The sequence below is a fragment of the Mchenga conophoros genome, linkage group LG4, assembly GCF_057382185.1.
Source record: "Mchenga conophoros isolate Kocher_MC1m ecotype Shallow Benthic linkage group LG4, M_conophoros_male_GT1.1, whole genome shotgun sequence".
NCBI classification, from domain to species: domain Eukaryota; kingdom Metazoa; phylum Chordata; class Actinopteri; order Cichliformes; family Cichlidae; genus Mchenga; species Mchenga conophoros.
The window spans coordinates 38,356,954-38,382,894 of NC_140529.1; the positions used below are offsets into that span (position 1 = coordinate 38,356,954).

At 45.0% G+C, this 25,941-nt stretch overlaps 1 protein-coding gene and 1 non-coding gene across 3 annotated transcripts in view; one reads left to right on the forward strand and one right to left on the reverse strand.

Annotated features, from left to right (window-relative positions):
* Positions 1-25,382, forward strand: part of doc2a (double C2-like domains, alpha) — an 81,581-nt gene extending 56,199 nt beyond the window's left edge. For both annotated transcript variants that reach the window (XM_085272313.1, XM_085272314.1), the window contains 6 exons: positions 461-587; positions 2,416-2,475; positions 16,259-16,464; positions 18,852-18,933; positions 20,426-20,522; positions 20,893-25,382. In XM_085272313.1, coding sequence (XP_085128439.1) covers positions 461-587; positions 2,416-2,475; positions 16,259-16,464; positions 18,852-18,933; positions 20,426-20,522; positions 20,893-21,029 — 709 coding nt within the window. In that variant the 3' untranslated portion in view covers positions 21,030-25,382. The remainder of the gene's footprint in view (positions 1-460; positions 588-2,415; positions 2,476-16,258; positions 16,465-18,851; positions 18,934-20,425; positions 20,523-20,892) is intronic.
* trnai-uau (transfer RNA isoleucine (anticodon UAU)) lies at positions 13,413-13,506 on the reverse strand. Its single transcript has 2 exons — positions 13,469-13,506; positions 13,413-13,448 (listed from the first exon to the last, which is right to left on the reverse strand). It is a non-coding gene; the product is annotated as a tRNA-Ile (tRNA).
* Positions 25,383-25,941: the final 559 nt, after the last annotated feature.

Below are 25,941 nucleotides of genomic sequence, written 5' to 3' on the forward strand. Positions count from 1 at the left end.
CCTTTCTGTGTTTCCATTCCTATTTCCTCTTCTGCTTCTTCCCCTGTTTCCTCACTAGTCTCCTTTGCCATTCCCTCTCCTGTTTCCTCCTCTGTTTCATCTCTTTTGTCCTCTCTTGTTTCCTTTGCTGTTTCCTTATCCCATTCATTTTTCCTTTTCCTTCTGATTTGTTTCCTGCTTCCTTTCCTTCATTTGTTTTCTGATCCCTTTCCTGTCTGCTCTACTGTTTCATGCAATCTTTACTATATTCCTAATACATCTGCAGTTTCATCTCCTGTCTCCTAAATTCATTTTGTTTGTTTCCTCTGCTATGTCCTGGTTCCTTTCCTGCCTCTGGTGCTCTTTCACACTCCTCTCCTGTTTATTTCATTTCAACAGTAGTTCTTTGTTTTTTTCTACTTTTTCCTCTTTCCTCTCCTTCCCTCCCCTCCTGACTCCTTTGCTTCCTCTCCTTGTTCAGGTTGTCCGTGTGTGACGAGGACAAGTTGACTCATAATGAGTTAATCGGGGAGTCCCGAGTCCCTCTGAAGCGCGTGAAACCCGACCAGACGAAACATTTCCACACCTGCCTGGAGCATCCACCACCGGTAGGACACACGCACGCGCACACGCTGGAAAAAGACTTTAATAATGAAAATGTTATTACACGTTTCCTAAAAGCTATAAAAAGATAAAATTTTGTGACTTTCAGAAACTGTCAAGAATTTTGGATCCCGTTGGGTTTATTTTCAAAAATTGTTCCTCGGTTGACGTTTGTGTTGCAGTCACACTAACAAAAACTGCAGCATGATGATGAACTTGTAGAGCTTTAAGTGTTTGATCTGAAGATGGAGACCCCGTCTGTGGTCACTTCCAATCAGGTCCTGCAGACTGAGTCAGTGTGCAGCTGAGTGGGATCAGGTCCACAGTCACATACACTCTGTGATAACACGGCGATTAACGGTGATAAACTGGGAGACATCGCAAATCTGTTGCCATCTACATACACAAACACTGATGGCAACGTAACTGCAGGACGACACAGATGCTCAGCTACCTTGGTCACAACCAGAGGATTTAAAGAGATGTTGGTGACAAGTTGCTGTCATCAGCAGACTGACTGCAACATAAACATGGAATTTGTGCAATTGGTCACCCAACGTGAAAAAATTCAGCGTAATGCAATAAAATCACCAGGCAACGAATGACGTCTCCTTGTGACGAGGAGGTTACGGTCCTAGTGCACCTTCATGTGATTCACTGTAAAGATGGAATCCAGACTTTAACCCTTTAGAGCCGGTCGGAGCGGACACGCTCTATTTTGCGTAACTATTTTTAAATCCCAGTAGCACTGCAACCACGTAAGCTAGCACAAAAATTTTTTTTGCATATGAAACCGGAGGAGTTGTACTTACATCTGATGCCATCAGCTTGTCCTCAGTCACGGTTTCCTTCCACACAAAGCTTTGCAAAAATAGCATAAAAAGCGCTTGCAGGAACAAAAACATAATATTCCAGAAACACGCTTTGCCGATCCGATCAGCTGTTCATAACACTTCCTACGTTGGAATAGACGTCAGCGCGAACTTTTGCATTTCCTCCATTACCTGCCCGAAACCGGAAGTGACGTCATTTTCGCGGAAATGTAGTCTTTTTTACCATCAGGGCCTCAGGGCCTATACTGGTCTTTTTAAAAGTTATCTTTGACTTTATGGCTTTCTGTGTCGTTTCTGGGATGCTTAGGACTCATATTGCACTGCTGGAAATAGTTTATTTTGATGCATATGCTGCTTTTTTGCAAATTTGCAGTATAATATTTATTTTCGTTTTTCCTGCAGTGTATAAAATTGGTGTATTTCAAAAATAAAACTATGAAGACACTCAAAATAAATTTCCTGTGGTGGGAAACTATTTTGTGCAACTTTTTTGTATTTACAGTTTTGAGGGATAAGCCTCTTAAATTTCTCTAACTACAAATATATGTTAAAAAAGCAAAAACGATTTTCAATTTTTTTGTAGTTTATTGCACTTTTTTGCAATTTATGTAATTACTATGCACTTAATGAATACATATTATTAAAATCTGGGCTATAATGGTTGTATTGATGTATAGCAACTTGAAATGCTCCCAAAAATGGCTCCACAGCATGTAAAAATATAATATAAGCTCTGGCAGACTTGGTTCTATGGTAGGTCTTAAAGGGTTAAACAGGTTTTACAAAGAGAAAGAATCTGCTGCAGTTCCACTAATGTCCAGCAGGCTCCAGCAGTGAGTCAGTCCCCATAGACTCCCATGTTCAAACGTTACAGCAGAAAGAAACACGTTTACAGCCTGATACAGACTTCCATCTGCTATATACAGTCTATGATACGATGAAGCATCAAAAGTCATCCTCACGGTTTCCTCTCTCTGCTCTATTCTCGTCTCGCCCTCAGCTTCCCTCTCCGACTGCCATGGGTGAAGCCCTGAGAGGAATTTCCTGCTACTTACGAGAGGTAAAGCTTCAACTTTCCATCTGCCCAGTTTGAAGTGCAGGTCTCACAGCAGACTCAAAGTCATGTGATCACCACAGTCATCAGCTTTGTGAGGTGATCACATGACCAAAGTACTAATGCTAAACACGCTGTGCTGTGCAAACTCTTCATTCTTGTACAGCAGTGGGAGGCGTGCAGTAATGAATTATCACTGAGCATCATCCGGCTGTGCTGTCTGTCTAAAACGAGCGCTCCTGCCTTTTTGAAGTATTTATATGATGTTTTCTAAACGCGTGGCTGCAGATGCCTGTGCTCTGACAGGGAGGGTTTGATCTCTGGAGTTCCTTGTTGGCGTCCTGTGGTGCTGCTGAACACTCATTAGGACCTTACACTGACGCTCGCTCAGCAGAAACTGGTCCTTCTGTGGTGAGCTTAATCAAACGGACTTGTTTGGCGATGATTTTTACACAAACTGGACCTCTCTGCAAAACTCAGCTGAGAGTATGTGTAATGCTTTAATGCTCTGGGTGAGTACAGCGTAAATCAATCAGTTCTTTGATCCCAGCTTTAGGCCCTCTGGGGGGGGGCGGGGCCTGTTTCAGTGGAAACTGAAATGACACTGTGCACAGTGTGTTGTGTTCTGGCTTTGATGAGTGGACCTGATCACACAAACTCATGACACATCCAGTTTCACCGTCTGAAGCTACATAGATGTCCAAGTTCATGGGCTGCTTCCTCCTGAGGCCGATTACGTCACGGCGACGCAACGAAGGCTGCCCTAATTCGTAGACTCCTCCAAATGCATCCTCCTTTTCCCCGAATTTGAAGGATGGGTTGGGTGTGTTCTTCGTGGCCCACCATATCTCAGAATTCATAGCGCGGCCCAGCCAATTCCAGTTTCCAACAATGGCGGCAGCTGCTTAGTTTTAATATTACTCTTATTAATCTTTCTGGGTCACAAAATAAACTTTTAAAATATTTTCTGGTGAGAATGTCGCTGTGTAAACTTCAAATATCTGCTCTGTTTATCAAGACATCACATATTTGCAAAAGTTTATTAAACTCCACCGAGACAGCGGTGACGCAAATCTGAAGGCTCGACCGTCCCATTTCACAGCCGCTCACTTCCGGCCTACCCGACCTTCTGAGGACCCGGCCCACGTAGACCCCGAAGGCCGGGTCCTCAGGAGGATGCAGCCCATGAATTTGGACACGACCGTAGAGCAGGTGAGCAGGGCAGGAAGTCAACCACAGGAACAGCAGAGAGAATCATATCAGTTTTCAAAATAAAAGACCCAGGAGCAAAAACAGAAACAGACTCAGAGTGGGTGTAGTTCAGAGGTCAAACCTACAGAAAGGATTTGTTGTTATGGAGCGTATCCCAGCAGTCAAAGCACTGAGACAGGTTCAATCCACAGTCTCAACAGACAAAAGCAGTATCCAGTGGATCTACTTTCTGCTAAAGAAATAGTCCCACCAGTGAGAAATCCCAGTTTAAGCCCAGATTACACCTCATTTCTGCTGTTACTGGTTGCACAGCATTATTAGTTAGAGCTGTCGGTGCATCGGATCTCTGAAAGACGACTTCGGCTGTTCCCGTCCTGACGAGACGGTTGTCATGGGGAATAAGTCTCCAGAGCTCGACCTTCCTGAATAAATCCAGCGTGTTGAGTCGAATGTGAGTCATGCTCTGAAACGCTGATAACAGGAGAGGTCGGAGGAATTAATGCTCTAATTAACCCCGTTTCTGTGTTTAGACCAGTGTGTTTCTTGAAGTCGGGGACGCTGCAGAGTGCTGACTCTCTCTAAGCTGTCAGGGCTCCTCGTCTTTATTCATCAGAACCCAGAGAGCTGCGAAGGAAGCATAATCTGCATGATGAGGAGCTGAGCGAGGAAGCTGAGAGAGTGTGTCTCTGTCTTTAAGTGATATTTGCTGTGAAGTGGATTCAAAACATTTATAGAGGAGAGGCTCTTTGGATTCCCCTCCGACATCATCAAGCTCTATGAGAAGCTCCTCAGGAGGAGGCGGTTAAACATTTCCCTGCAGGGCTGTTTTCACATGTTGATGCTAATGAGAGCCGTTTTAATTGATGAGTTTATTTTCAGCAAAATATTAAAATTAGCTAAAAGTTCCCAGATGAAGGGAAAATAAAATCTGAGATATAAAATAGAAACATGAAAGGCTCATCAGAGCAGGCCCTCCTCAAACCCCAAATATTTACCCCTCACTTCCTCCTTTGTCTGAACCTAGCTGTTTAAGCTCCTCCCTCTCTAAGCCAACTTTCCTCTGATTGGCTGGTGCTCACAAACAACAAAACCTTCTGCTACTACAACCACGACCCAAAGTACTGCAGAAACTCACCGCTGGATCCAAAGATTCAAGACAAAAAGATCATTTATCACATTTTACGCACACAAAGCTACAAGCATGCGTTTGGTCTTCCTCGGACGGGAAGTCCAAGGCCTCGAGTAACAACCCAGGCTGTCAGCTGATTGGTTTTTGACTCCTTCGGAGCCCCCGGGGGTTTTGCCGTGTCTCACATTTCGCTGCAGTTCATTTAGATTCAGCTCCACCTCATTCAGTCTCCCTAAAATAAATTGCCTGCCAATTTCTTTTGAAAACAGGCAACTGCAAACTCGGTGTTCTCCACATCCTGCAGTGTACTGCAGACCTCGTTTTGGAGGAAGCAAATTCAAAGGCTTCTCCAAATGTTCTGATTATATCAGGAGCGAGTGTGGAAATGTAAAGTAACAGCTCCACGGGTGTGAAAACAAAACAAACCCAGGCTCTATCGATCTGTCTCCACCCGTCCTCTCAAAGTGCACGTCCAACCAAATCAACAGAAACAAAGTACAGCGTGGCAGTAAGTTCAGTTTGAACAGTAAAAGGTGAAAGGTCGCCGTGTTAAGATCGTGGAGGCTACACATGTGGTTCACAGTCTACACCACACCTGGCGGCTCATTACCTGGACGGTGTCCCGTAATTAAAAAAACAAAAAACAGATGGTGAGAAACAAACAGCGCAGTTAGCAGTTGGGCTGAGAGTCTTAACGATCGCTGTCACAGGAAGTGATTCACAGCAAGGCGGGACCACAGGAAGTCGACCACACTGAGCAACTTCAAGCAACGACCGCAGAAATTAGCGATCTGTACTGGGAGGATGCAGTTGGTTGTCATATGACAGGGAGGTAAATTAATTAGATTGTTACCAAGGGAACCAAGAGCATGAAATGTCGACAAAGCACCAAGCGACTGACGAATCGCTTCCTGTTGGACGCCAGGGCTCGGAGTGATGAGCCAGTGGAGGATGGGGCGCACCCTTGTGGTGAGGCTGATGATTTTCCAGTCGATCGACGTTCCTACACTCACGTTTGGGCCGGAGCGCCGGGTCGTGAGAGAACAACAGGGCTGCATCTGCCATAGCTTCTGTCCGTGGGGGGCGCAGACATCTGGAGGAGAGCCTCCTTTGTGTTGCTGAGTGGATCAGGATGCTTCGCCTTGGAGGTTTTTCCAGCTGGGAGGAAAATTGCTGAACATGGAGACACAAAGCATCTTTGCGGTGAAATAGTCACAAAGCTGATTATCAGACATTAAATTTTGGTGGTAGTGAGCATGAATACATAAATAAAGGAAAAGGAAAGGAAGTATGTTTCATGCCCTGAGGAAGCTGGGAGACGTTCATAGTTAATAACACTAAACCATAAGTGTTGTTGCCATTGCACATTGCGCTTCTTTGATGAAATATCTAGGTTGTTTTATCAGGCTTATATTATATTATTTTGGTGAGTGTATGTGATGTGTTGGTTGTCTGTTTGTTTGTTTGTACGGACATACTGCAAATCAATTTCCTGTTAGGGACAATAAAGTTACCATTGACCATTGACCATTGGTCACCATGGCAACCATGAAAGAAAACATCTAAAAGATGTTTTTGCAAACGTAACTCAGTTCAGTTCAACTTTATAAAGTATTAGTAGTGTAAGGTAATGTGTATGTGACCAAGTATGTGACCAAGTATGTGACCAAGTGGTTGGCGGGGTTACACAAAAAATAATAAAATGACAACGCCACCTATGGGAATTTCACCCCCAGGAAATATATATTTAAGAAAAATAGATAAAAGCAAATAAAAGAGGCCGCACAGATTCAAGGATGCATACCGAGGCAGGTTGGAAAAAATAAAGAGTAAAATATTAGGAAAAAGAAATGTAGTGTTGTAGTTTACAGTGTCCTAAAGTTACAATAAAACAATCGTGGAACTGGGACTTACCAGTGGACCCAAAAGAAAATCACTACAGCTGGCACCCAGTGCTGTACAAAAGTGTGCAAACGACCCGACAATCAGACAACCTGTGAGCACTTGGCAAGAGTGGGAAGGAAAAACTCCCTGTTAATAATTTAACCCAGCAGTTATGATGCCTAACGTTAACCCAGCCACGTATTTTAAATGAATGAAGAATTAAAAAGGGAAGGTCTGTGACAGCACCTCTAACCTCCAAATATGGACATTTTTTGTTTTCTGAACGTGGAAAATATTAAATTATTAATATTTAAACTTGTGATTATTTCATGAAGTGTGTGTTGTACATCAGGCACAGGAAATCCTCAGGGTCCTCCGGGGGAAGTGGAAAGTGTTTCCTTTACGATCGTAGTTGGACTAATTATTTGTCTCTCTGTTTCTGTCTCCTACATTTAAAACTTTAACTTTTTAAAAAACACTTTACATGATTCAGTCCATTTACTCCACTAACTGGAATATTCCCACATGAATCTGAGGAAGTGTGTTGTTAGAGGTTTGATGTCTGCAGTAATTTATCTTGGGCAGAATTTCTGTGTTGGGTTCAGAGAATGAGAAACTCCGAGCCAGGAAACAATAAGAGCTCAAACTAATGAGAAAAATCTGAGACAGCACAGGACCGAAGACGGGACGGGAGCACCGAGACAGGACGCGCCGCCGGCGCCGCTGGAGATACGTGTCATCAAAGAACCCGAGGCTGTGCCAGAAGCAGCAGGCCGGAGAGGATGCGTCTGCAGGAAAACGAGAGCTAATTCATCACCTGAGCTGAAAGTGACAGCAGGAGGGAAAAAGGCGACAGATGACGAGTTAAAACCCACCGAGAGGTCTGGATGGTCGGCGGGGAGCCCGCAGTGACTCGTGCTTTGTTCCTGAGTAGTCTGGAGACAAAGATGTCTTCCCCCCGCTGAGCTCATGGTTCAGGACATAAATACAGAGCGTAACATCTTCAGACTCAGTCAGACTGAAAGAAACCTCTCTGGGTTTTAATATTTCAGTCAGGCACAGTTTAATTTCACCTTTCCTGTTGGTTACAGGGTCAGGCGCTCCGTGAAGCGAGGCACGTGTAAACACAACCTCTGCTGAACGCCCAGTTCGGTGTTTGTTTCTCCCACTTTCATGAGTTTATGCTCGCAGTTTAAAATGGAAGAAACTTGTTTTTTACACTAATCAGATGTTGTAGTGGTCTCCCACAGACCTCCGACGGCTTCCTCCGACATCCAGCTGCAGAAGTTGGTGGTAGATCCTTGAAGTCGGGTGGTTCACGGGCAGATCCTTGGACTTCATCTGCTCATCCCCAAACGGTGACGGCAGACTGCTCCTTCTTGATCCTAGTTCAGCTGAAGGTTTCTTCCTGTTAAAAGGGAGTTTTTCCTTCCCACTGTCACCATAGTGCTGCTCATATGGGGTCATATGATTGTTGGGTTTTCTCTGTATCTGTTATTGTAGGGTCTACCTTACAATATAAAGCACCTGGAGGCGACTGTTGTGATTTGGCGCTTGTTCTAAAGTGTCCCATGGATGGGACTTGTGATCTGCTGTGGGACCGTGAGGCCACCAACTCTGAGCTGTGTTTAGCACGAGCAGGTGCAGTGCTAAGTTAGCAGCTAATCCTGCTAAACAGTGTGCATCCGCAGACTGAGAGCATGACAAAGACACACCTGTGGCTCAGTGACATCCAATCAAAATTCTAGAATTTCACTGCCCGCTAAAGCTGGAGCTCAGCCTTATTGGACAGTTTGTTACTACAGTAACCTCACAGCAAACATATGATTGGTCATTAAAGATGCTCCAAAAAGCTCCAACAGCACAAACGCGGTCCAGAGGTCCAGTTCAGGTGAAGCTAGCAGACAGCTACACCTGTGTCTCCATCCACCTGTCAGTCAGAGGCCACGCCCCTAATAATACTAGCTTTAAACATGTGAGTTATAAAAAAACATGTTACTGTTGAAAAGTTTTAACAGGAGAGTCTATGGGGACTGACTCACTGCTGCCTCTGCTGGACATCAGAGGAACTGCAGCTTTGTTTCGTCTGTCTGTACCTCAGGCCTCGGATTCGTACTCACATCACAGTTAAAACAACATGAATCCCAGCTGCTGTGCTCTGAGGTGGAAGCCAAGGGGCAGATTTTGGTGCTGAAAGATTGCCCTAACAAACACTTTGACAACTCTGGACTCCTGATTGTTTTTTCAGACACATTCGTGGCCCGTGTGTGAAATGTAGGGAGTGTGACCTCATCACAGCCCACTCCTCCTGCTCGGAGGATTTCAGATCCTGACGTGTCTCTCACAGATTCCCGGGAGGTCACTGATCCAGGATCAGCAGCAAAGACGAGTCAGTGCATCCTTTACAATTTATGTTTGGGCCTCAGCGGGTCAGGCGCTCGGGGGCTCTGAGTCTATTTTCAGAGGTTCATTTCTGCTCTCTGCGATGCGCTCTTCATCACTCCTCTCCATGTGGGCAGATAAAGTTGGCAGAGCGGAGTGAAACCCATTATCTGAATTAGTCCTCATTATACGCTCTCTGACTGAGATCATTTCCAGTGAATTAAACCATCATGAGTTGAAACTACTTCTCATTTTCTCTTGGATGAGTCCTTCAGGACCTCTGGGCGTCTCCGAGCCGCAGGTTTGAAACGCGATGCCCTCCCACCGACCCCAGGGACCCTCGGGACCTCGTGTTATAAGTCTGTCGCGACGGTCACTAAACTGTACCTGCACATGTCCGAGGGGATGACCGTGTGCTCTGATCGCTAATAATGATCAGAAAGGGGCAGGGATAGCTCAGTAGGTAAAGTGGTCGCCCCATGATCGGAAGGTTGGCGGTTCGAATCCACTTAACGGCTACCCTGAGGTACCCCTGAGCTAGGTACCGTCCCTACACACTGCTCCCCGGGCGCCTGCTTAGTGGGCTGCCCACTGCTTCACTGAGTGAATGGGTCAAATGCAGAGAAAAACAAGTAATTTCCCCATGGGGATCAATAAAGTATCCATTATTATTATTATTAAAGACACAACAGTGCAACAGAAAAGTGCAACAATCACTGTGTGTTGTGCAAAAAGTACCTTGATGTATGAGCACAGAGCTGATTGATCCTAATCCATCTATATGTATAATCATATATATGATTATATCACTGTATACAGATTAGGTATATAAATCCCTGATTCTCACTTGTTGCTAATCGTCCTGCTGGTTGACGCTGACGCGTTGAACCTTCACTTCCTGTTCTGATTTTCTGGATGTTTCCCGTCTGTGACGTTTAAAAACAAGGTGGAGGGGCTGCTGTCTTTGGGTGATTAAAGAAACATGTATTCAGAGCCGTGTCTTCGTTTGAAAGGAATGAGCTTTGGTGTCGAGTCGAACTCTTTTACAGATTAGATTCACGCGGCGTGGACGACGCAGGCTCAGCTCGCTGCTGCTGTTGTTTTTTTATTTGTTTAAAGGGCTGCAAGCTCATTAGCCGCCTGCGCCCGCCTCTGCGGTCGTACAGGTGTTTTCACAAAGACGGACGCTCGGGGGTGTTTTACTGTTGCTGTTTTCAGCCAATTGGCCTCAGCGCGGAGACAAACAGATCTTTACCTAATGACTCACCTTCAGTCTGAAAATCCAACCCAGACACACACAGCTGCTCGGAGTCTCTCCGGGGATTAGAGGAGCTCCTTCTCCGGGCTCATTTTCCACGTTTTCTCTGTGGAAATGAAGTAATTTGATTAGCAGTGCAATTAAAAGGCTGAGTGTTTTCCCTTTTTAGAGGCTTACACAAAAAGTCCAATTAAACTAATTTTAGCGACACAGAATATGTATAATTACATCCCTCAGCTCAAAAAAGACATCAGTATTTATTACACATCATAATGTGTTGCAGTTAATGTTTGCTCTGCCATTAATAGTTATTATTTTTTATGTGGGCGGCTGGATGAAAATGGTTTCAATTCCCCCTGCAGCTGTAAAACAGGAGTTGGGGCTGCAGAGCCTCATGACTTTGGCTTTGTAGTTTTGGCGTCTTCAGCCATGCAGACAAACTGGTTTGATTAATCCAGTTAATCCAGCTAAATGTACTCACAGCGTAATATGTGATGACGAGAGACGGAGAAAGCATCAGTTTATGTTACAGTGCATTCACATTTCCAACAACAGCAAAAGAAACAATGTGTTCAAGCTGGTAAAATATTGTTGTGAAAAACACAGAATGAGTTGATGTTGGCGACCTCGTCTCACAGTCAAAGACAGACGCAGTGGCCGTGACATCACTCGCTGGTCACTGATGCCCTGCTGTGAAACCTTGATGTGCAGCTCTGTGATGTGACTCGGAGGAGCGCCTCATTTTCAGGCTCATTGGAGTCATTGGACCTGAGCACGCAGTGTCACACCTCAGGTTTTTGAAACACAGCATGACGGAGCTGAAATAAACTTTACGTTTTTATTCAGTGTGACCAGAAACAAGCGACTGGGCAGATAAACCCAGCAGGTATACAGAGGTCAGAGGTTCTATCGGGTAGGAAGTCTTTCATCGCCACCTGGTGGCAAACGTTCCCTGAAGGCAGCAAACAGCAACCTTGAGGGAACGTTCCCTAAAGGCTCCCTAAATGTTGCATTTCTGACTGTTCCCTGAAGGTTGTGTCTGTAGGATCTCTAAGGGAACTCTAAGGAGCCTTCAGGGAACGTTCCCTAAAGCTTTGCAACCAAGCAGCTGCTCTCTTATGGACATTTTAGGCTCTCGTTGCCTAGGTTACACTCTAATGTATTCATGGTAGCTCTTTCACGCGCGCCGCTGAAATCTGAGAAACGTTTATCGGAGTCCCGCCACTTCCTGTCACAAGCGTTTTTTTGCTGATGTCACTGAATGTCGTTTGCTTTCTGCGGTCTCGGGTTATCAGGTCACTCCTGGTGTGTACGCAGCTTCAAGCACCACACTGACTTCATGTTTCCGAGCCCCGAATCCTCGTCCATGTTTTTTCCGTCTGCGTTGCGTGACTGTGAGCTAGCTTTCAGCCGCATTACCAAAAGACAGCTCACTGAATCCTCTGTCAACATCTGTCAACATCAGTCCATAGTTTCCTTCCTGATGTGAACTCCGTGTTGATGCTGGCAGTAGAAGAAAGATGTCAAATCCTTTTTGGACTTAAGTGGAAAATTCACAGAGCCGTTCAGGTGGAGATCAGTCCACAGGCTGTTTGAGGCAGTCAAAAGCATTTAATACATGAAAAGTTGGGTGAAGCACACTGAAGCAGAGTTTGCAGCGTGATAAACCGTCTCTCAGGTGCTTTTGCTGCTTTTCAGTCTCATGGAAAACATCAAACAGCAGATTTTAAATCCTTTCCTGCTGCCGGTTTATCTGGATGACCCGTGCAGCTCAGACCTTTCCCTTTCAAAGTCGAGCGTGGAAGCTTCAGTCTGCGCGCCGGCTGTACGTCACCCACTCACCTGGAACGTGAACCTCCGGTGTGATGACATTTCCTGCAGCAGAGGAGTCATTGAAGTGTGGATGGGAGTTTCACTTTGTAGACTCTGATTTCAGCTGGGAGTGTTTACAAAGTGCATCGCCCTCTGTTTGGTGGGCGGGAGAGAAATCCTGCCAGGCCCTGCTGGTTCCCAGTAAAAGCCATCGATCTGCTCATTCCCGACCTCTTTTCCTTTTTTTAGCTGCAGCTCTTCGTGTCAAATGGTGGAAAGTGAGCTCGCTGGAGCTGAATACCAACTCAGACCGTAGGAGGCGGTTAGTACACGGCTTAAATAAAATCTCTGCCCTTTCATTTTCCCTTCACAGAGTTCCAAACTGAAGCTTTTGTCTTTTTAAAGCGCAGTGAAAGGTCGAAGTGTGAATTAGGCCAAGGTCCAGGTGATAAACTGAGCACGCTCAGTAGGGCTGTAATGAGAACGGCGGGAGTGATGGAGTGAACCCGTGGCATCTGACGGAGACAGGAAAGCTCCCCCCGGGAGAAGGGCGAGGCAGAGACGGAGGATTAAACTATCGATCTTCGTACCTTCTGCTGTGCCGTGATCAGAGAGATCAAATCGAAGACCTGCTGTGAGACGAGTTTTAACGAACGCCATCGCTGTGGAGACGTGTCTGTTTGATCTCCTCCATCTGTGGGAACATTTTAAAGAAACAAAAATCTATTTGTTTCTTTAATATGAGAATCTTGGACTTACGTTTTAGTGAGGTTTCAGAAATGTGCAGTAATTTCAACCCTTTCAGGATAAAACTGTGGCCTCTGTAGAGGACAGCAGGACTACAGGAGCAGGGATGAGGTGGAGGAGGGTCAGATGTTAGGAGGAGGAAGGTGAAAGTTCAGAGGAGGTGGATCTGTGGCAAAATAATTACACCTGAAGTCCTGCAGAGGGAACCATCTGCATCCTTGTTGCATAAATCTTGGCCCACAGTCCAGAGCAGCCAGGGATCAAACCACCAACCTTTAAACCAGGGGCGTCCAACTGCAGGCCTCAAAGCCCGGTGTCCTGCAGGTTTTAGACGTGTCCTTGATCCAACACAGCTGTTTTAAATGTCCTGAAGTTCTCCAGAAGCTGGTAATGAACTAATCATTAGATTCAGGTGTGTTGACCCAGGGTGAGATCTAAACCCTGCAGTTCCCCACCCCCGCACGGCTTCCTAAGACTCAGCCTTCTTCACCTGCTGGTTCAGGCTGAGAGTAAAACCTGTGCTCCAGGTGAGGCTCGAACTCACAACCTCGGCATCGCTCTGCTGAATACTGTCGTATAAGTACCGCGCGCTGACCGATTGCGCCACTGGAGCATCAGCTGCACTGGGCTGACCTGAAACTGTCTGTCAGGCGATCATCTGATGGCGTTTGAGCCTCTGATGCTGTGGGACTGTGCATAACAATGTCTGAATAAGTCGAATTTTAATGCCACACTTTGGATAAAGCCCTTGGATTAAAGCTGCGTGTCTGCACTTCGATCACAGCTGATGGTTTAAAAGCTGCTGTGGCGAAGGACAGAGACAAAACTGCAATAATGTGTCAGCATTCAGAGCTCGTGGACCAAAGTGCTTCACAGCAGACAGACCTGACAGCGCTGCCTGTGCCCACTCCCACAGGTCACATGGGTATTGGACTCTGGATCACCGCCACTCTTTGCTTTCATTGACACACAGGGAACTGTGACAGATGTGAAATCCTCACCTGTCAGGCCAAAAACAGCATTCCTGCCTCACAGCGTGGCCTCTTCTGTGGAAATAATGAACAGAGCTCTTTGTAGACACGGTCATTATAAATCTGGCAGCCTCACACTCAAAGAGAACACACAGGGCTTCCATGTCACAGCGACTCTCTGGTTCCCGGTTCAAGAGCGTTCTCACCTGTGGGAGCCGGTCTGCAATATGAACTCTGAAACACCTGAAGCGAAACCATCAAAGCAGCTGAAGCAGGAGAAACTGAAGCTCCGAAGGGAAATTAATCCAAAGCGTCTGATGTTAGATTCACATCAGGCAACTTTCCTCAAGTCTTCAACTTCTTTCTGCAGCAAGAGTCCTGACAGGGACTAGAAAGAGAGAGCAGATTTCTCCTGTTTTGGCTTCCTGTTAAATCCAGAATTCAAAATCCTGCTCCTCACATACAAGGTCTTAAATAATCAGGCCCCATCTTATCTTAATGACCTTGTAGTACCATATCACCCTATTAGAGCACTTCGCTCTCGCTCTGCAGGCCTACTTGTTGTTCCTAGAGTATTTAAAAGTAGAATGGGAGGCAGAGCCTTCAGTTTTCAGGCCCCTCTTCTGTGGAACCAGCTTCCAGTTTGGATTCAGGAGACAGACACTATCTCTACTTTCAAGATTAGGCTTCAAACTTTCCTTTTTGCTAAAGCATATAGTTAGTGCTGGACCAGGTGACCCTGAATCCTCCCTTAGTTATGCTGCAATAGACGTAGGCTACCGGGGTTTCCCATGATGCACTGGGTGTTTCTTCTTCACTCACTATGTATTAACAGACCTCTCTGCACTGAATCATATCTGTTATTAACCTCTGTCTCTCTTCCACAGCATGTCTTTATCCTGTCTCCCTTCTCTCACCCCAACCAATCACAGCAGATGGCCCCGCCCCTCCCTGAGCCTGGTTCTGCTGGAGGTTTCTTCCTGTTAAAAGGGAGTTTTTCCTTCCCACTGTCGCCAAAGTGCTGCTCATAGGGGGTCATATGATTGTTGGGTTTTTCTGTGTTGTTGTGATTTGGCGCAGAATCACAAACATGGTTTCACAGGCTGTTGTAATGTAAGCTGTCAGTTACAGAGCAGCAATGTCCAGCATAAATTGAGACTATAGCTCAGAGAAACCTCTGCTGAAGTTTATTTCATGGTTAAGTTTTACATACAGTACATATGTTTATGAAGGGTCAGTGTTTTTCTCCTCAGGCACGGAGACTGTGCAGGAAAGACCACCAGCTTAATGTGACTCCACACGCTGTAGCTCATATACCTCTGCAATGAGATGATATGCGTGTGTGTGTGTGTGTCTGTGTGTGTGTGTGTGTCTGTGTCTGTGTGTCTGTGTGTGTGTGTGTGTGTGTGTCTCTGTCTGCAAAGGCGATAGCTCGAAAACATTTTAATGAATTCTGATAAAACTCTGTGGCGTGTTGAGCGAGCTCATGTTAACAATCATTAAAATTCCTTCCATCCACCGAGGTCAACGTCCTGATTTATTGGTGGAAAAATGATAAAAAGGCCTTAAAACGTAGAAACTGTGATTGTTGTGTGCTGTCAGCATGTAGAAAGCATAAAGATTTAAAGCGAGCCCTGATAACAGCTCTCAATTCCATATTTTCCCCACTGACAGGAAAATAAAGGGAAATGTTCCCAGCTGTTCCGACACGGATGATGAAGAGCTTCAGCTCTTTGCTTACATGTCTGCAGTTAATAACTATAATAATATAATAATTAATATAATTAGAAATATAATTTGTTATATTATGAAGACATAACCAGGTCAGAGGGTGACATCATCACAGTGAGAGATCATTATTAAAAAACAGTTTCGCCTGCTTTACGTTTACACTGCAGAATCAGCTCAGTGTGGAAAAACGCCTCCTCCACATAATCCTGGTGAAAACAAGGCTGGCAGACTCTTCTTCTCTGGGGTTTAATGGCAGCTGGCAATGGTGTGATGAACACCCGGTGCAGAGTTCAAATCTACATGTCCAGTTGCACATTCGTTGCTTTTGTATTTATTACATTTACAACCCTAAAACTTTCATTTGTTTAACCCGATGAAAAAACCCAAAGGATCTTCAGGGAACGTTCCCCAAAGGTTCCCTGACCGTTACTGCTTGCTGGGGTAAAGGGTTTAAAACATGGACGTTAAAATGAAGCGTAAATGCCTTAAACCCTGCTTCTACCTGAAGGCCACCAGGTGGCTGTGATTGCAGAAAGACTTGATGATGAGTTAGTTCCATCTTCATCGTCCTCTGCACACGTGAAAACCATCCCAGGCTAACCTGAGCTGTCACATGACGCACCTGACACGACTTCCCTGATAACGGTGTAATCTTGTCCGCAGTGGGAGAACGAGCAGCTGCACAGCCTGGAGGAGCGAGGTCGTCTTCTCCTCTCCCTTCAGTTCCTGCCTCCGGTCAGTCTGGAGGATAAAGCCGTAGAAGGTGGAGGTGAAGGCCCTCGCAACGGGGGTCTCTGTGTGGGCGTGAAGCGCTGCGCCCACTTGGCAGCCATGGATGTTAACGGATTCTCCGACCCCTACGTGAAAATGTAAGAGCCCCACGTGTGTGTGTGTGTGTGAGTCCAAGACTAAATTCATTTTCCTTTGAAATCATGAACGGTGCTGTTCATTGGCTGTGGATGGGTCTGATTTAGACCAATCAGTTTGCGTATCAGGCTGTTTGTTTCAGCTGTGAATAGGGATGGGTATCGTTTAGGTTTTATCCGATACCGGTACCAAACCGGTACTTTTGAAACGGTGCCGGTGCTTAAAGAATGGAGAACACAAAATTGGTCCAAAAACCTCTCATGTTCAGCTGTTTTTTGTAAAAAGATAACAATGTTAGCCTTTTCTGCAGCTATGGGGCATATATGGCATCACTCTTGGCTGGAAGCAGTGCTTAAACAATGGAAAAAACAAACTTTGTCCAAAAACCTCTCATGTTCAGCTGTTTTCCTCTTTTTCTTTGGTCATTTTAGCCTTTTTAGCCAGGGTGAAGGGAGTATCTGCCATCAAACAAGAAGACAGCCGCATGTAACTACCACGGTGTTTGCTAGTTCACCTTACATGCATTAACGTAATAACGTGGTTAGCCTACTCAACGTAAATTACACTCGAACAACATGAAGCTACTCACGCAGAGAAGAACGGCTGCTGCTGCATCATCATCCTCATCATTTCTGCTACACTGGCAGGGCTAGGGGCCAGGACTCTCCTCTTCGGGTTTTTGGGGGATGTTGCTAACTCCGGGTCCGATAACAGGCACCACACCCGCAGTAGATGCGCTCGGTGTGAGGACTGACTCACGGCTGCCTCTGCTGGACACTAGGGGGACTGCAGGTTTCATCGTTAGTTTTTATGTCCCAAAGGTGGAAAAAGATCCCAACCATAACCTGCAGGGGGCGCTGCAGTCCTGTGTTCATGCTGTCTTCAGCAGTAAAACTTTTTTGAAGAATTTTACAGATTAAGCGATCGGAGTGAAGACAAAGCTCAGAGTTCTCCAAAGGAATCAGAAAAAGTCTTTTTGGACTGATCTGAACTGCCGCTCATTATAAAAAATTCTTCTGTAAATATATTTTGTATAACGAAACAAAAGGTCTTCATTCAGACACATTAAAAATATTTTTTAGTTCAGTGTGTTTTGCTTTTAGGCACTAAGAGGTTACTTCTAATCAGTGAGAGCTTTTTAATTCCTAATTTGTACCTAAACTTTTACATTTCCAGCCAGATATATTTATTTAAAGAAGAAAAGTCATATTTTGGAGATATTTTGGCGTGTTTGAGCAGTGAAGTGCCTTTTTGTGGAAAAGCTTCTGTTAATGTTTCAGCATTTTGGCCGTTAACCAAAAAGATAATGGTCTCCCCGAGTAACTGTTTAAAAGCAGGGCTGGCGAGTGGTGCTGGTCGGCACGTTGGTCCAGAATGAAAACAAAGATTTCTTTGTTTTTTTCTGCGGTTTCCTCCCTGCAGCCATCGCTGAGGACTTAACCCGACACTTCTGCCTGAAAAAGACAATTAAAAGCTGGAGTTTTGCCATCTTATTAACTTTTGCAAATCAAGGAAGCAGTTATTGTTTAAAAGCTGCGTCTGTTTCCTGGCAGGAAGGATAATTAGCGTGAAGGAGAGAGCATTGCGAGTGGCGTCTCGGCTCTGTCACAGGGAAACACCGGGGGCCGGAGCTTAAAGCTTCTCCTCTGCTTTTGTTTCCTCTCGAGGGACACTCGCTTTGAAGAGGACGACAGTTGTTGTTTTTTTGTTTTTTCCTGTTGCACGCTCGCTGAATACAAACGGAGACGCAGCCAGAACAACCAGTCCTGGTTGGGAGGTTCACATCCCGATAAAGATCGACTTTTACTTTGCCCGCACTCACAGTTTCTCCTCGCCTTCTTCTGGCTGTTCTCCGTCTGTACAGCCCCTCAGAGCATCCTTTTACCTTCTGCTCTAAGAGTTCGGGGCATGATTAGGTTTGGGTTAATCACTTCGCAGTCAGCACTGTAAAACTGACTCGATTATTTCTGCATTACAGCTTCAATAACGATGACTTCCAGGATTTCATCAGACAGCAGCATGAAATTCATCCTGCGCAGAGCGACTGTCGCCTCGGGCTCCCAAACACTCGTTTAATTAAGCTTCATTTACAGTCTATGACTTCAGATCGCTTTGTTTTCTCTCATTAATGCATTTCTTATTAACAGCAACCACACACAACGGAAACATTCACCTCCTCTCCAAGTCACTGATATGATATGAAACTCCCAAACAGAGTAACTGAACGGATCTGTTTAATTAGCTGAATTCAGTCTTTATTTATTTATTATCCCCTTCCTCAGCATTCACAGGACTTTTCCACTGAAACTCTGCAGATATTTCTGTATATTAATAGTTTCTGCAGACACACATATTGATGTTTCTCCTCCTTTTCTGCTTCTGCTGTCAGATACCTGAAGCCCGACATAGAGAAGAAATCCAAGCACAAAACGGCCGTGATGAAAAGGACCCTGAACCCTGAATTTAACGAGGTAAGATCCCCGCAGCTGCTCCCCTCGGCCGAACGGCAGCTCTGCCCTCACACAGCAGTGCTGTTAACAAGCTCGCTCTATTCACCTCAGCGGTTAAAGTTTCATTTATATCGGGTCCGGCTTGCCGACGCCATCGCTGGAGGATGAATCTCCTGCATGTTGTTTTCCTCTCAGAGGAAATAACTCCTGTGTTTCTCCCACATGATGATAGACCGACTGCGCTTCTCTGGCACAGAAATGAGTTTTTCTAGCTGGTGATGGAAAAAATTCAAGTGCAAACACTATTTCCTAATTTTATGGAAGAAACTGTAAAATGTATTGCTTTGAAGTATCAATAGATGTTGCTAGAAACATTTTGTTAAGGAGAAGACTTTGGTGAAGTTAGAATATGTGATTTAGGTGTTAAAAGTCCAGTCATGTGGGGGCGGCCAATTAATCGTAGCTCAAGAGTTGGGAGTTCGTCTTGTAATCGGAAGGTTGCCGGTTCGAGCCCCGGCTTGGACAGTCTCGGTCGTTGTGTCCTTGGGCAAGACACTTCACCCGTTGCCTACTGGTGGTGGTCAGAGGGCCCGGTGGCGCCAGTGTCCGGCAGCCTCGCCTCTGTCAGTGCGCCCCAGGGTGGCTGTGGCTACAATGTAGCTTGTGAATGTGTGGATGACTGGATGTGTAAAGCGCTTTGGGGTCCTTAGGGACTAGAAAAGCGCTGTACAAATACAGGCCATTTACCATTTAATCAGGGTATTCCAGTTCTAATCAGGGTAAAGACCCTGCAATATTACAGAGAATCAATATCATTAACAATCACACAAAGCCCTGTGAGCAAGTACTTGGTGACAGTGGGAAGGAAAAACTCCCTTTTAACAGGTTTTAACAGGAAGAAACCTTCAGCAGAACCAGGCTCAGGGAGGTTGAGCTGAGGGGAGGAAGACAGGACAAAAGACATGCTGTGGAAGAGAGCCAGAGATGAATAAGACATCATTTTCCAGCAGCATTGTCTTCCAGTTCCTCCTGAAGCACTTCAAAGCCAAACAAGGTCTCTCTACCAAGTTCCAGATGTACCCCGGGTTCACCTTCTCGACAAAGACAAGGTGGGAGTGACAGACTGGTCTGAACAACGCCACAAAGACGACTTTTCAACACCGAGAGATGAGAACAGGTCGGAAAACTAGTTTGAGGTGTTGACTTGGCCTTGGTCCCAAGATCTCGATCCGACTGAGGAACTGTAGGGTCTGCTGGGAAAATGAGGCCGATCCATGGAGGGCAGAGAACACCTTCAGAAGTCCGCAGAGTTCTCGATGGGTCAAAGCGAGGAGGATCTGTAACATTAGGATCGGTGGATCTGACCAATCAGTGAATTTTAGCTTCCTGATGGGGTTGGAGGGTCTGGTTGCCTCATCTGAGCTGCAGGTCCACCCAGCGTGGAGGACCACCTCTCAGCCCCGTATGCACTCCATCCCTGCATCTCTTCCTCTTGTTTCTGTGTTCACTGCAGGAGTTCTTCTATGAGATCTCCCTGTCAGAGCTGGCCAACAAGACTCTGGAGGTCACAGTGTGGGACTACGACCTGGGCCGCTCCAACGACTTCATAGGTGAGCGAGCGATCAGCCCCATCCACCACTCGCCTGAACCCTGCAGCTTCTTGGGAAGTTGTCAGAAATGTGTTTTGTACTTGCGTGGAGTGTCTCAGTAAGTTTAACATCGTCCTCTGGCTCAGCTGTGAAAAACTGCTGTAAATATTCATGAGTCTAACACATGCTGAGATTAGTGTGTTTAAGCTTATCACTGCATATTTATCACAATTACCATCTGGATTACTGACTTAATTCTTCCGTTTTCATAAACGGTTCCTACTCCGTTAGTATTCTCATGTTTGTCCTCAAACAGCCAGAGAGGACACCTGAGGCGAGACTGTTACGCTAACTGCAGGAAGTCTTCCTGTGCTTCCTTCCTGTTGTTCAGGTGGCGTCTGTCTGAGCTCCAAGTCCCAGGGCGACGCCCTCCGTCACTGGACCGACTGCCTGAAGAACAAGGGCCAAAGGGTGGAGCGGTGGCACATCCTGACCAACGAGCTGCCGCGAACCCTCAGCCACGACTAACCCCGAGCAGCGGCGTCCACGCATGCAGACGGTCGCTGTCGATGTTCACAGAGATTCTCGGGGTTTTTACAGCACAGACGTGAGCGACTTCAGCACAGGAAACAGCGGTAACTTAATGGACGAGTGTATTATAATATGAGCCGCCATGAGAGCAGGGCGAGGCCGGAGCAGCATGGTGGTGTGCCTTCATTATTGATCTGTAAGTCATCTGGAGCAAAGAGGCCGTTGGGTCCATCAGCAGCGTCACATCTGCACTCAGCATCAAAAAACAGGGTCAATCTCCCGACTCATGAAGGGTGGAACTCTCCGGTGACGCGATGTGGCAAACAACATTTACAGAAACTAAGGGGCTGGAAGAGGCATTACAATTAAATTAAAACAAAAACCTCAAACGTTTTGAGAAAAGTTACAAATTTGCCACAAAAAATGAACGTTTTGTAAACAATAATATTATCTTTGACATGTTTTGGCAGCTTTTCATGAACCTTGTTTTAAATTTTACTTAATTTTTTTGTAAATCTGCCCATTTTTCATAAAATTTGTGTATTTGTATCTTTTTAGTTTGTTTGGTTTTCTTATATTTTCACATCAAAAGACTTTTGTCTTTGGGTTTTTTTTTTCATTCTTATTCATACATTTTCTCTGTTTCCTCTTGAATTTTCCTTTTTTTTTGGAGAAGTTTAAATTCTAGTAAATATACAATTTTTCTCATATTTTTTTTGCTGTTTTTCTTTAGTAATTTTATATTTTCTCTCGTAAATTTGCCATTTTTCCCCTCATAATCTCGCTCCTCTGCCGAGCCCCTTAGTTGTGATTTTTGCCCTCTCCTGGCCTAATTTGCCATCATAGGAACTCATCAAAGTTAAGAGAAAATGTGTGGAATTTAAGGCTGAAATGGATTTGCATGTTATTTTCCTGTGCATTACGTGTCTGGTGCTCTTTTAAAAAGTAAAAACGAGAAAGTCAAGCAGTCAGAAAATCTCTGTTCTCTGTTTACACCGAACTGTTGTTCCTTTGCTCGAGCACAGTTCAGTCCTGCAGTACTTACACAGCATGCTGTGCCAGGTTTACATGTACGTATAATCCAGACTGTGAGAAACATGCATGGACGTGTCTTGTGTTGCACTATAGCTAACAGCTAAAAGAGCTTTTGGGAGAAACTGAGCGCTAACGTTAGCTAGCTAAAAAGCTGATGGACTTGTAGCAAAGAACAGCTGAGCTGATCCACTTCCTGTTAATCCCATTTGACACAAAATGTCGGCAGTTCAGCAGGAGGCGCTCTGAATGATTTCCCACTGCTCCTGCACAAAACGTCCAAATTTCATTCCAGTTTTAACCGACCTAGCATCCATAACGTGTCTGAACTGAAAGTCTTATGTGACAGTCGGCGCTTTGATAAACGGAATATTTCAGCTCGATGTGCTTCGGCATCGTGGAGTAACGTGTGGAGAGGAAGCTGAACCCATTTAAAGATGAAACACATCAAAATATGGACAACGTGAAGCTTTACGTTTGCTGGTGTAAAGTGGAGTCTTACAGTTGGTGGTGTTTTAACTCATGGGTTCAGGGAGGTCAAAACCTTCCTGCCCTTTGGATGATGCCGTCGTTTTGTTGAGGTTCAGCCGTCACACGGAGGACGTGGGGTTTCTGTTCGCTGTTGTGGATCATTTGGTTTAGTTTTGTTGGTAAAAACTGGTTGAAAATGATGACGAATGTAACTTCAGTTCAGTTACGCCTCCAGTGTAACATTACGTCTGTGGTAATGAGACCTGTTTAAATCAGTGGGTAGCTTTTTCAAGTGTGTTGTTGGGGAAAAAGACTTGACGGGGTGCTTTTCCTTACTGTAGCTGTGGTTTGGGGCCAGAAACACTTTTGATGGAGTTTGGATGCAAAGCTTTATTTTGCGGAGCACCGTGCAAATATCATCCTAACTGCATTTTAAAATAATCTCTGGTAAAAGTTTTTGTTCATATGTATTACTCTGTGGTGACTCAAGCATGTGCGTCAGCGAGGACTCCATCCACAGCAGTGACCACCAGTCTTAAAGGGGATCTATTGCAGTTTTATTCTCTCACATATATACAGATACGTTAAAAATAAGTTTATGGTTTTATTTAACTTTACCTGAAACTAATGACTGACACATAAACTCAGCAGGAAGGGAGGCGAGGGTCCTTTTCTGTGGCCATGACAAAGAATGCAAGTTCCCCTCCCTGTGCAGACATGGAGGTAACGCCCTCGATTACTCTGTCTGCACTCACGAGTGATTAATCACGTGGACGCTTACATGTCACTGGGACTGCTGGATAGTTGGTCGTTTATTCAGCTGTGTGAAAATCCCAGAGGAACCCACCTGGGGGATTAATAAAGTTTTATTTTATCTAATCTAATAACTTTGATCTCAGCCAAACCGATTTACTCACGAACAAATAAAACACTGAAAAAAGCCCAACAATTACATTTTTAGGTTATCCGAGTGACGTATATATCATGTTTAACCTGAGTAACGAAAGATCACAGGGGGTCTGAAAACGATGAAGCTGGGAGTTCGCTGCTCTTGTCGGCTCCAGTGACCCTCGAGCTCCCGGTCAGCGATCGAGCTGGTGGGTAACAGACGTCTCTGAAAACGTCAGAGCAAATATGCGATGTCTTGATGAAACGAACAGATATTTGAGGTTTACACAGCTACATTTTCACCTGAAAATATGTTAAAGCTTTAATTTGTGACCCAGAAAGAGAAATAAGAGAAATATTAAAACTTAGTAGCTGCCACCATTGTTGGAAACTGGAATTGACTGGGCTGCGCTATGAATTCTGGGATATGGTGGACCATGAAGGACACACACGACCCATCCTTCAAATCTGGGGAAAAGGAGGACGCATTTGTCGGCCGCATTCGGAGGAGTCTACGAATTTGGACAGCCTTCGTTGCGTTGCTGTGACGTAATCGGTCTACAAATGCGGCCTCAGGAGGATGCAGCCGACGTTTTGGGACGCAGCTCTTGACTTGAAGCTGATGAGTTAGCTAGCTGAGATCAGAAATAGACTTTAGAGCATGAGGTTCAGGCCTATGACAGTGAATTATCGCCTCAAAGTTCAAGAAGCGAGAGAAGCAGACATTGATGTCTCCAATATTAACACAACTTTTATTTTTTGGAACAACTTTCCAACCAAGACAACAGATACAGCAAATAAAGTTATTGAATGAGTGAAACGAGTTAGAATAGACGGGCCCGCGTCCAGCTACAATGTAGCTACATTTAGCTACATTTGGTAGCTACATTGTAGCTAAATGTAGCTACATTTGGTAGCTAAATGTAGCTACATTTGGTAGCTACATTGTAGCTACATTTGGTAGCTACATTATAGCTAAATGTAGCTACATTTGGTAGCTACATTTAGCTAAATGTAGCTACATTGTAGATACATTGTAGCTACATTTGGTAGCTACAATGTAGCTAAATGTCGCCTTTTGAGGTGTTTGAAAATATAGTCTGAGGTGTTACAACTTAGTCATGTACTCAGTGTGTACTCAATGTAGCTAAATGTAGCTACATTTGGTACACATGGCGCTGCTTTTAAAACGACGTCTGGTTATCAGAGAATGTGATCGACAGTTTCAAATACACACCGTGTTATCCTCAATCATTAGCTCAGAAGCTCTGGATGCTTCCAGAAAGAGGCCAATCCGGAGAAAGTAGGCTTTTAGGGAGGGGAACCTTATAACGAGACAGTAGCTTGTTTCTGACAAAGACAATTTTTAAAAACTGTGAATCATGCAAAGCTACTCTAGAATAAAAATGTAAAGCTGAGCATAATGTGACAATAATAGGTCCCCTTTAACGCTGCAGGGGAGCTCCACCTGTGAGGGGGAGAAACCAGAGTGCCTGACATCGTTTAAAGACACTAACCAGAGCAGGTTCAACATGAAAACTGTGTGGGATAAAATCAGTTTCCTTCTCTGATGAGTCATAACGCACGGATCACACTTCTATTGCACTCTCCAGTAAGACTGTGACAAACAAAATGCATCCCGTCGACTGATGATGACGATATATCAATACAAGTGGTTCTTCCTCGTTGTTGCATGATGCAATATGTTGATATACTTCTTTATATCTCTATACTCCGCCTGCCTGTTTTCTAATGGAAGTGAGAGCTTCAGGGACGGCTCGTGTTCCAGACTCTGTTTACGCTGTTGTTGGTCTTCTTTTATGCACGACTGAATGTACGAATGTGGCTTTCTATACGATATCGTTGTTTACACACTAAGCTCGTGCTTTACAGGTGTTCTTACATTTCTATCAGGTGTTGTATGTACGATGCAACAATAAATTTGGAATGCAATGCAAACAGGAGAGTAAGTGTGGATCTGTTCTCGCGCCGGGATGGTCCTGGCTGGCGCCACGCCGCCCCCTGCTGCCTGAAAGCACAACAGCAGCTCGAACGCTGCAGTCTGTCAGCCAAGTTCATTCTTGCAGCAGGATGAATGAAACCACACTTGCAGCTTTTTCAGCTTATAAATGTGAAGAACCTTCTAACGCAGGGGTAGGCAACTCCAGGCCTCGAGTGACGGTGTCCTACAGGTTTTAGATGTATCCATGATCCATCACAGCTGATTTAAAGGGCTAAATGACTCCTCAGCATTTCTTGAAGTTCTCCAGAGGCCTGGTAATGAACTAATCATTTGATTCAGGTGTGTTAACCATGGGTGAGATCTAAACCCTGCAGGACACCGGCACTCGAGGCCTGGAGTTGCCTACCCCTGCTCTAACGCAACACAAACTCACCTCAAAGCTCCACAAAATCTTTTTTCAGATCCAAGCTTAATACTGGCTTTTACAAGCTCATATTTTTATATAAATGTTATTGTGATTTACCTTTCTGACTCACATCAGCTGCTGAAGCAGGG